The following is a 12,402-nucleotide window of genomic DNA, read 5'->3' on the forward strand; positions in this document are numbered from 1 at the left end:
CGCCATTGATCCTATCATTCAAGTGATTTCCTTTATACCAAAACTCCTCCCATCAGTGAAAGTCCGTAAAGAGAAGGGGACACTGACTGAGGTGACAGTGGGTCTTTGTCCCATTGTTATCGCTTGGTCTAGTAGTTGTCCCTTAGGTACCCTCTTAAGACCCTTGCTACATTGTGAGGCAATAGTCCTCAAGAAAGAAGAAATTGGTGGATGTGTCTTTACTTTCAAGTTTTGAAGAATTCAACAATCAAGGATAAATTCCCATTATAGTCAATTGGTGACCTTCTAGATGAACGCACGGGTGCTTATTTCTTCACCAAACTCAATCTCTACTTAGGCTATCACCAAACTTGCATGAAATAGGGGGTATTTCTAAAACTGCGTTTGCATTCAAAAGGACATTACGAGTTCTTGGTGATGCTCTTTTACCTTTGCAATGCACCTTCACCTTCCATATCTCTTGAACAAATTATTTAAACCCACTCTATGTGATTTTTTCCTTATCTTTTTTAATCACATCTTGATCTATTGTAAAACTTGGCAAGCCCATGTCGCCCATGCAGATCAGGTCCTACAACAACTTGTTGATTGTCAACTCCTTGGTAAGTGGTCCTAATATGCCTTTGGTGTCTTTGAAGTTGAATATTTCGATCATATTGTTAGTTGTGATAGTGTTCATGTGGATCCAAATAAAATTAAGGTTATGAAAGATTGGCCTTGCCCCAAGAATAGAATTTTGTTAGGAGGTATGGTAAGCTTGCAACTCCCCTCACCACCTTGCTCAAAAAATGCTTTCAATTGGAATAATGTCATAGAATGAGCCATCCCAGACTTGAAAAATGTTATATGTACGACTCTAGTACTTGATCTACCCAACTTCACTAAAACCGTTGTCTTGGAATGTGATGCCTCAAGTAAAGACATCATAGCAATACTCATGCAAGAAGGATAATTGTTGGATTTTAACAACATACAACTCTGTGATAGGTGTTATGCTTAATATCCACATGAATGGTAAATTGTGATTCTCAAATGACAAGTTTTGTAGAGGTGACTCGCAGGGATGATAATGAGCTTGAGATGCATACCTTTATTTTTTCTTGATGACAATGCATTTTTAGATAGTGATGAACGTGGATCCTCCAAGATGTTGCATGAGATGTTGATTTAGTAGACTATGTGGTTGGTTTCCTTGGTTGATATTGCTTTGACACTTGATGGGATAAACACTTAATCTTGGTGAGTGCTCCCTTCTTTCATGGACTTCCAACATTTGGCATAGTATATTACTATTTAGGTGGTTTTTAGCTTGATCATGATTATGAATGATATAGCACCTTGGGTAAGAGAGCCCTAGAGTTTTAGGGTCTGTTGAGGTCATATGGTGATATTCTATGTGATAGAAACTAAAACTAGGTGAGCACTCCACTCCATGGTATTTTAGGCATCTGGGATTTGATCCGAGGGGCCAACCCACTCCTTGTTGCATAAATTGACTTTATATTGGTGGTCAATGAAGACTATGCTAGTGGCTTCTTATCAGTGAATTCCTATAGAAGAACCATCGACTCTCTTGTCGGAAACATTGCTTATCAGTTACCTGTCTCATCAATAACCTGGTCTATCAACATTTTACTTTGTTTGTCGTGACTCTCCATGAACAATCTTGACGACGACCATAGTCATCAGGTTTGTCGAACATTTTCCTTGAAATTTGAAAATTGTCGAACTTGATCTAGATTTGAACAGAATCGTTGAGGTTCGATCCATAAATTAATTTCTTTTGCAATAATTGGTAAAATGCTAAATTTTCCTCTGCATGAATCCTTGTATTCAGATTCGTTTGAGTGAATCGTTTTATTCAAGTTCTAGTTTTCATGTTTAATGTTGTTTTCCTATCTAGCTTATTCAAGCAGCAACACATCCAAATGCATGTACTCATCAAGATGAAGATAAATTGCTAGTTACTAGGCCTTGGCAATGACCAAGCTTGAGTGATGGCTTCCCGATATGGGCCCATGACAATTTTGATATAACCTACATATTTGATGTTAAACTTTATTATATATACATTTATTTTGTAATATGGATTGAATTTATTTATATTTTTTATTTTGTAATATGGATTGGATTTATTTACATATATATTTTTTAAATATGAAATTTTATTATATATTTTTTAATATTTAAATTTTATAATATGTCAAGTTTTATCCTCAATTTTTTCATCCTCGAACTTTTTCCAAATTTCAAAGTCAAACTCAAACACGAACAAGAATGCGGCGACTTAAACGACGACCCATGTCATCTTGTGTTAGGCATGCCTTGAATCAACTCGAGACTAAGTTGGTGCATGTCCTTGCATTGACGCTCGTCCCTGAGTTGGTCCTTGTCAGCTCACGTCCCACGCTCTAGTGCTTGGAAGCTCCAAACTCTACAACTAGCTCTCCACTCTAACATTTCTCTGTGGCTCTCCTAATGCTTGTGACTAGTTCCATGAGGGTTCTACATTGTACAATCAACGACCAACTACATTTCACAACCAACTAGCTTGACTCTTGGCGCTAATTTCCAACTTTTCCTTTGTTGTATGACCAACTCAATAAGCTCCATAAGGGTTTTCTAACTCCCATGGCCCATGACATTAGAATGTGACTAAAACACAATAGATGTGATTTAAAACCAATGCATATGATGGAGAGAATATAGACAAAGTGCGCAGAGTGCATGGTCAGAGTCAGCCACTGATTTTGCTCTTGACCAACCACCATCAACCAGTTTGACTAGCTGTTACCCCATCTTATTGTCACCAACCCAGCTTGACCTCGACCTAGCTGTTATTGCTTCTCTCTGCAGCGGGTCTTGACACGAAACCCTAGCAGTAGATTTCTCTTCTACTCCTCCTTCCTGTTCTTCTCCATTACCTCGTCCCCTTTGCATCATCCCTATGCTCACAATTTTACCCACCCCCCTCCTCTTAAAATCCCCCTCTTCTCCTAGTTCTTCCTTTCCTTCCACACCCTCAATTTTATCTTTTGTCCTGCCCTTAAACTCAACTTCTCAACATACTGGAAGTAACATTCATACCACTCCAGGTCTAACTTACAAAGCGATGACAAGATAGGTCCTACGTTATCCACCCCCACAATTAACACCCCCTCAACTGATCCTTCTATACTCACTACCTAGTTTTGCCAATTTGTTACAATATTTGAGCAATTACAAGAAGGGAAGTTATTGTCCTCTAGGATCTTGCAGGTGGAATCAGAGAACTTATCTCTTAGGAAAATGCTCCGAGAAAATCAAGTTTAGGACACGTTGTCCTCCAAACTGTACAGGCAAGATGCGACAATGTTAAGAGGGGGGGGGTTGTCACTCTGATCCTCGCCCTCTCTGTTCAAGTTGTCTCCCTACAACAAGCTATGGGGTGTAGTCACTATGAAATGTGAAGATGAGAGACCTTTTGGCAACCAACAAATCCGGGAGACACAATTGAATAGCCTAGATCCTTGGTTGAATTGACTGCAAAACCCCACAAGAACCCTAACAATGGAGAGAAAAAGCCTAATAGGGCTAGCGGCTAGGGCTAAATGCCCTCCTAGGCCTGCGACTGCCTAGGAAAGGGCCTAAAAGGCTTGTGGCTTGAGGGAGGAGGCCTCTAAGGCCTGCCGCAAGCCCTCCAAGGGTTGTAGCTCAAGGGAAAAGGCCCTTAGGGCCTGCGGCTTAGCCCTAAAGGGATGCCGCTAGAAGGGAGAGCCCTAAAAGGGCTTCGACAGGGGTAAAGGAGGGGGGTCGAGGACTTAGGAAGCCCTTAGAGGCTCACGACTAGGACTGGAATGGTTGGAAGGCTAGGCCTTAGGCCTTAAAAAAAATTCAAACCCTGCAAAATACCAAAATGCCAAATAATCACTGCCAAATTGTTGGACATTGGGCCTAGAGGATGGATGGAGGCAAGATCTTGCCTTCCTAGGCTTAGATCTGCCTCAAAACCCCAACAAAATCTCTTGATTAGCTTGAAGTTCACCTGCACAAATGAATCAAAATGCCAAAACCCCATATATATACACAAAAAATAAAACCCCAAAAACAATCAAACCCTAGTTGCTGCAAAACAAATGAGTTAGAAATATTTTACAAATTATTTCAAATAATTTTAAAAAATTATTTACAAATTATTTTAAAAAATTATTTACAAATATACAATGTTTGCAAATTTGAATTTTTGGAGAAATATTTTTTTTTGAGTAACAACAATGGATGAATGTATTTTTCGAAAAATTTGAATATTGGCCAAAAACCCTTTTGCAAAATTAAAATACCATATAGAAATCTTAGAGCCCAAGGGCCAGTCGGCTTTTCCCCACAGTTTGTGAACTTGGAGCCCAAGGGCCAGTGTACCTGCAAATCTCTATAATTTTCCCCAAGTAGAATTGTCAGATCATATGGTGAATTAGATCACTTAAGGTAAAAAAATATTTACCAATAGAATGTTCTTACCACCGACAAATGAAATAACAATTCATAAAAAATTTAGCACAATATAGGAAAGCACATAACTAGCACATACCACAGATCAATGGAAGAAAAACACCATGAACTGAACCCCAAAGTCTTTCTCTTATGATAGATAAATGTTCCCAACATAGCAATGGCTCAATACCAACGTTACATACTCTACATCATCCAAAGATATCACATAGAAGCAAAATGACTTCTATTTATAGAGAAATCCCTCTAAGTGGAAAATAACGGCTAGTTGGTTTGATCCCGGTTAAAATAATCTCGACTATTGAAAATAACTTGATGATCATTTAATCTCCACTGTCGAATTTTTAATTTTGAGGAAAATTTCGAATTTTTCTTAAAACCCACTTTTAATTATTTAAAAAGTTAATATTTTGGATTAATTTCCTCAAAATTTTGACTTTAACTTAACCACTAAAGTCTAAGGGCTCAATTTTTCTTAAAATATCAATTTGTTCCTTGGTGGGGGATCTCCAAAAACTAACTTTCCTTTGACCCACGAATTTTTATTATTTTCCACTTGGAGAAATATTAATTTTTCTATAATTATTTTTTGACTCAAAATTAATTAATTTTCTGGCTTAGGATTTAATTTTATTTTTGCCAAAAAAATTTAATTAATTGACACTAAAGGGGATTAATATTTTTTCCACCCTCAAATATTTTAGCCATGGTGTCTAAGTATGAGGGACCATGCACTAAAATATTTTTTACATCAGATATTACAATTAATTCAACCCTCAAAGGGGGAATACACCTTTACATATAGACCCTCATGAAATTACCCAATTCTGCGACACAATATGATCTAGTATAGACCAAGTGGTTTGTAATAAAATAATTTAGCCAAATGTGCTTAAATTATTCCCAAACCACTTTTACAAAGACTTGATATAACACTAGGACTCACCTAAAACCTTGTCAAAGAATTCCACCATAACTTTGGGGCTTAAGCTGGAAGAAAATTTTTGTTGAGTATCCGTGTTTAGAAACACACATAATTCAGGGAGGTTGAAAAAATTCCTAGGATGAAATCCTTTGCCAAAACCAGAGACTTACCGAGATGTTGTTACATAATTAAACGGTCATACTAGCATCATTTACAATATAATTTGCAAAAAATGGGTTTACAATGATACAATAGTGTTGGATGATGACTTTGAACTTTGAAAAAATTTCTTCATGTATTCACATTAGGCTTCCTTGGACTGTTGACAAAATGTGGTCAACAGGACACTCTTACAACCACCCAATGATGTCATAGATGCAAAGATAGTTGATCTCCAAAATAGACACGAAGAAACTCGAAGTCAGCAGGCCACTCTTAAACAGGAAATAGAGACATATATCAAAACTTGGGCACAGGTGGTTAAAGGGAAGGAAAGACCCCGACCACCCCCGCCCCTCTTGCAGAGTTTGAGGAAGCGGTCCAGGGCAGGTTGAGGGAAGATCACACCAAGACAGCTAGAGAATTAAAGTTAAAGATCATGGGACTTCCCTTACCCCTTTCTTCCCTGGATTCCCTACAGGCTGGCACCATGTTTCTCTGGGGTAACCCCGGGCTCCCACACATTACCCTTGAGAAATAAAGAATATGAAGCTGATTGAATGATGGATCCGTTGTGACAATGGTACCAGTTATCTTCAGACTTTAGCTATAAGTCTTTTATCATAGACTGTCAGTTCCTCATCAACAGACAGTAATTAGAATTTATATCGCTTCATCCATTCAGTGAATATTAACAAATAAGCAGCAAACAAGGCTAAGCAGCTTGTATTTGTAATTCCAACCTCTGCCTTCGGTCACATATAAGATCAGATTATAGTAAGGGGTTTAGCATGACGTGAGACATGAAACTAGAGGCACCTTAATTAGACATAGGCTTGTACCAATGGAGCACATGCTGTTAGATCTAGTATTCCTTTTATCTGCCAACATTCCTAGCCCTTGACAGAACATTAATGATATGGAGCTTGAACCTGGCATGATCTTGAAGATGAAAACATGAAATTATCTGATCAAATGTAAAATATTTCATTATATGTAGAAGAATGGAACAAAGGTTGGAATTTGAAATCAATATCACCTGTCACATTGATGGTTGACAAAGTATGATGAATTGTATTTCTGCGTTTTTGTAATATTTGCTGATAGAAGATAAATATTTTAGATGTATTTGAGGACCAAAGTGGCTCATGATGGGCAATTTGGTGGTCAAATTCCATCCCTGTGGGACAGTCATTCTGAATCGGTTATGTTTCCAAAATGATTGATGGTATTTTCTATGTTTCATGTTTTCTGTTACATATAACTTTTTCTTATCAGTTTTATATCTACTGTGCCCAGCTGTATTGTCTCCAATATTTTCTGCAAAAATTACATTTCTGACGCATCTCTATCCATTCCTATATACATATCCTAGTTTCTTAAATATTTATTATTACAAGTGGGTTTCTCCGTAAAAGCTTTGGCTAAAAGTCTAGATATGATTGCTAAACGACTTGAAATCATTTTTAAAAACTGACTTGGAGAAACATTTTTGGCGAGTATTGTTTCACAGGCAGGTATGGATTTTGGTGGGCCAAGAGAGCCATGGCATGACTTATATTGTAAAATTGACGGTCCTGCGGCATATGATGTCCTCACAAATTTTGAGCAGCGGTGGACTAAGGCGGCAGAGCGACATGGATTTATGAAACTAAAAAGATGGCATGATGATTCACTACTTAAACTAGATCAATTTCCAGAGATAATAGGCATGTCAGAGATAAATATATATTATGATAACGATCCTGAAACATGGCATGTGCAGGTAGATGAGGCAGGCTAATTATTAGTTTATTCAAATGTCTAAGTGATTTATTGTTTTTCGGACACTTCTTGGAAGAGTGGTTATTGATTATAAAAAGGTCACTGATTGTCATTTCATATTATCTTTTGTCTGGTGTGAATCTCAGGTTTTCCGGTCAATTGACTCAGGTTCTGTGAAAGGCTTCCCAAAGGATGTAAAGGAAGCTGAGGCTAGGGTTAGAGTTAAAATTGATGATTGTGATTTTTGTTATGTTTCACTATCTTTCGAGTATGAGAACGATTACTTTATTTTGCTATATCATTTTATATGGGTACAGTTTGTCCTTTTGTTGGCAGAATCTAGTCTATTTAAAAAATTTGGTTGTGGACATGAGCATACATACAGCATATGTTGAAACCATTCGATCTGCACAGCACTTCATTTATATTGAAAACCAATACTTCATTGGGTCATCATACAATTGGTCTGCGCACAAAGAGATAGGTATGTGTGCATCCTGAAGTGGTAAAAATATACAGCCATTGAAATTATCCACGTTTTGTTAATTATTTCACAGAAGAAACTGCTCTTGGCTTTAATTCCAAATGAGACTAATAGCCATTAATCTTTAAAATGAATCATATTGTATTTAAAATATTCAATATCAAATGGGGCATAGTATGGAAATTAAACAACATGCGGCTGTTAAGCATTGGAATCTGGCAGTAGATGCAGCAAAACATTATTAAAAGGCTTTATGGAAAAAAGGATTTGGACTCCGATCAAAATTTCATTTCAGTTCCAAAAGCTTGACTGATGTATGAAAATGACTGGCATGAGGATGGATAAAAGAAAAATGCTGCTATTTGAAGACATTATAAAAATAACAAAAGTTCGAAAAAGCCCTAAATTCTTGTGCTGTACAACCTACAAGAAAAATATTCAGAGAGATTGAAATCCTAAGCAAAAGGAAGGAACTAGTGTAAATGCAGATCAGGCTGGGAAAAATTACAGCTTTCTTTAGATCTTTCTCTGGGTTGTTGTATGCTGAACTTAAGAGGCAACTTATAGCCAAAGAAGATCTCTTTAGAAATGATGCCAAGGATTTTGATTATGGCCTTAATATATTTCAGGGACGTTTTGGCTGTCCTTTTGATAGCTGTGAGTGAATTTTGTACTATATATTTGAGCTGTTAATGTAAGCAGCATTTTTTCAAAAAAACAAAGGAAAATTATGAATAGAGAGTGGCCAAAACATTGCCTAATTGAGTTGATCTTTTGAACTGAATATTTAATTTTTTGATTCCCTTATTTGTTTTCTTGCAAGGAAAACTTAGCATAATGCACTCTTGATTAAGCTCTAGCACATTCATGTAAGGAATAGTCATCAACTAAGGGTTTGCTGAAGTAATATTGGCTATCTGTTGCTTCTTGATGTTGTGTGTTGGTGGCTTGGTATTTTTACATGGTTTCCCTAGGATTTTCATGGTATATTATTGCGCAATGCTTGATTAGATACTCGAGATAGTATGCCCTCACTCTAGGGCTATGTCACAAGGTTCGTCAAACTTTAACGTTGAGGTTCAAATTTTGGCGAACCTTAATTTTTTTTTGAGGTTTGGCGAACCTCATCGAACCTCATAGCCATTGACCAAGTCCATAGTTCAAAACTCATAACCTCATGTCACAACTCAAGCTTGTAATTTATCATTGCAATTTCCATGTCTGTGGTAACATTTTTGATGTTTACTGATGTTGTTTTCTTACTATTTTATCCTATAATTCATATATATATATATATATAGACGAACCTAATGGCAAACCTCATAAAAAAATTCGAACTCAAACCGAACCTAATCATTGCCAAACCCGAACTCGAACCCAAACCATGTGACATTGCTCTAGGGTACATATCCCTAGGGTGTATGCCTTGGAAAATGGTTTTGTATTGGATGGTTGAGATCTATTATTGAGGACCACTCGACTCTAGGGTACTTACCTTGGGATTCTTTATGGTTGGTTGGAGCTGATTAAATGCCTTTTTCAAGCGCAGTTCAATTGGTGCACATTCTTCTAGAGTGCCCTCTTTGTTTTGCCCTTGGTTTTGGAGGTAGATGGTACGGGAACATGGTTCTGCAGGATGGCACTTAATTTTAAGATATTTTATGATTATTTTTTAATAGTTTACCACCCTTCATGCACATTCTCCCATGCTGTCCACTTTTTGGGGCACTTGGATTCAAGAGGGTTTGTTGTTTGCACATGAATCTATGCCTTGGCACATTATTTGGGGTCACCCACCTATGGAGGTTATTATAACAACCAAGTGGACCTCCTTTACCAATTTGTTTATGAGATTCAATCTTTGGGGAGGTAGTTCACTTATTGGAGAAAAAGCCCAAATTACTTCTATTTTGGGCATGTGTTTGGCACCTTTAGGTGGATTAACCCCTTGGTTTGAGGAGCACCCTCGCCAATGGAGCTATTTTTACAATGTTATTGACTTCTCAAGGTTGCTAAAACCCTTATCTTGTGGAGTGCTCCCCTTCTTCCTGACATCTTGGCGCACTTATTGATGAAGGAATACCTACCCTTGCACATCTATTAAGGGCACAACACTTTTGGAGATTATTTTAGATTTTGTGGCCCTAGATCCAAAGAAGGCAATAAATACCATTGGCATATATCTTAGGGATGCACCTCTTCTTTGTGTATTTTATATTATATGGCTGGTTAAGGGTTTGATTGGAGAATGCCCTAGTTTTGGGTGATTGAAATGTGGCATTTTCATGATTAGAAGGAAATTCTTGTCTCTTGGAGAACACTCCCCTTAACTTTGACTTGGCATATATTAAATTTTTTATTGGAGGTAGTTGTTTATAATGTCCCCAATTTTTCGATTGCCTTGTGATGTGGTTAGAGGAGATTTCCAAAACTTGTGTCAGCTAGGTTATAGTGCAGGATTACACCACTAGTGGACCTGAAGGGTTTTGGAGGAGTTTTATAGGTCCGACCGAGATTGCTTGTCATATTTCATCATCGGGATCAATTCCAGACTGTTCGATTTTGGTTAAGTTGCATTCCGACAATTTCGTAAAATAGAGTTATTGTCAGGCATAATTTAATTATTTGTGCTTAAGGTGCGATTTTGTGCTGATTATTTGAAGGAACACCTTAGTGTAATAGCTCCTTGGAAATGAAATGGAAATTTCTACAATGTAGGATGACAAAAAGGGGCTTTGGGTGGCCAGTGTGATCGTGCTGGTGAATTAAGCATTTTTAGGCGTTAAAAGTGACTTTAATTTAAAAAATCACTTTATTGAATAAAAGAGGTGAAAAGTGCTTTTCATTATTTCATTAGAGAAAAGACAAAAGGAGGAAAAAGAGTCAAGTGAGTTACAAAAAGTGAATGAAGACTCTCTTCTCATTATTTCATTCACTCACTTGGAAAATAGAATTTTAGAGAGCTCTTGAGAAAGAGACTATGGTTTTTGGAAACCCTCATTTTGGTTGTTGGTTCCAGTGTTGAAACAATACACCCTAGCTAGTGTTGGATCTCAATCAATCAGATTTCATCATTGGGCTTCATTGTTCGAAAAGATAAAGGCATAGGCAAAAAAGAAGAAGATCTGAAGGTGTTATCAATTGATTTTATTATCTGATTTTCAGTACTCTATGTTTTCTTTGCAGGTTGAATTTTGAGTTGCATTTGTGGGCAAGGTTTCTAGACTTATTTGAATGGTCGAATCACCATTGTTTTGCTGAAGCATAAGGGTCGGGTTACCTATTATATTTGCTAGCTGAGTTCTGCCATTTATGTGGGCCGTGTTTTGATATACAAAGAGGCTGAGTCTGTGTTTTTTCAGAGCTGAGTGGACTGTTGGTTATTCTCTAAGATCTGTGTACCAAATTTAAAGGTCAATAATTGTTGTTGTCCTATGGCTAATTTTCTGAGTCTGCATTCATTATTTGGGGGTTGATTTACACCGTCAAAGCAATAGATATATTGGAGAATGTACTGCTGAAGCATAATCGGCTTCCTCTTTAATAATAAACATTGTAATTTCTGTATTCAAGCTAAAAAAATGGCTGTTCCTAGATTTGTTTTTTGTTTAAAGAAACAGGTAGTAATTTGAATTAATAAAAGAAGGGCTCAGTCCCAATACATTTTATGAGTGATGTTGAAACCTAAGTAGGCTTGAAGATTCGGGTTAGAACACGTAGGAGCAACCCAAAACCTTGCATTTTGCTCACTCTACTTGTTGATTAAATCCATTCCAGCTGTAAACTTTCCAAAAAACTCTTAATATCCAGATAAATTTGCAACACATTCTTACTTATGATTTTTAGGCTGAAATTTCACCTTTCCCAGAGAGCAATTTTTTGACTTTATTTTAACTTGGGTCCAAGCCCCATTTTCTGATGGATCTGCAGAATCGCCCCTATCTAAGGAGGCGAGGGAGGTTGGATTGTTGGAATCCACCAGGTGATTCAGAGGAGGGAGGATCACCTCCGCCTAGTTAGCCCACGTTATCACTTTCCTACTATTGCCGCTTGGAGATGCAAGCCTTGATGGAGTTGTAGCTTCATTTTCCTTTTGACCAATGAGGAAGGGTCACACATTGAACTCTGATGCATACGAGAAACTTGAGAGGAGGCAAGGGAGGACTTAGCAGAAGTGTCCAACACTGCCTCACACTTGGAAGCCTTCACACTGATATCAGGTGAGTCAGATAGATCTTGGGACTTGACAACCAAAAGCTTAGAAATTGATATACCCTTTTGCTCATCGCACTCCTTGCTAGATGCTAAGAGGGGAACCTCCAAAGAGATTGAATAGTGATCAAAAGTGGCACCAACCCACCATTTTGGCCTTTGAGAAGATGATTTAGACTTTGATTTACTAGCATTGGGACAAGATTTGATAGAATGTCCAGTTTGATAGTAGCCTTTGCATCTGAAAGAAAATTTTTCATAATCCAAGGATTGAAGTTTTTGAACCCAAGAAAAATCTGGACTAGTGAGTTTTATTTCAGCAGGGAAACCCTTGCGAAATCCATATCCACACAAATACAAGCATATGTGG

The 12,402-nt window shown here is 37.4% G+C and overlaps 1 protein-coding gene across 2 annotated transcripts in view; it reads left to right on the top strand.

Annotated features, from left to right (window-relative positions):
- Positions 1-12,402, top strand: part of LOC149195524 (phospholipase D gamma 1-like) — a 284,497-nt gene that overhangs the window by 115,812 nt on the left and 156,283 nt on the right. Inside the window, exons 4-6 of one of the 2 annotated variants that reach the window (XM_089405350.1) lie at positions 7,086-7,337; positions 7,483-7,551; positions 7,673-7,820. In XM_089405350.1, coding sequence (XP_089261476.1) covers positions 7,086-7,337; positions 7,483-7,551; positions 7,673-7,820 — 469 coding nt within the window. The remainder of the gene's footprint in view (positions 1-7,085; positions 7,338-7,482; positions 7,552-7,672; positions 7,821-12,402) is intronic. The other variant, XM_089405351.1, reaches the window with a different exon arrangement.

Source organism: Pinus tabuliformis, chromosome 2_2 (genome assembly GCF_031772625.1).
Source record: "Pinus tabuliformis cultivar Carrire ecotype Pingquan chromosome 2_2, CPIR1, whole genome shotgun sequence".
NCBI classification, from domain to species: Eukaryota; Viridiplantae; Streptophyta; class Pinopsida; order Pinales; family Pinaceae; genus Pinus; species Pinus tabuliformis.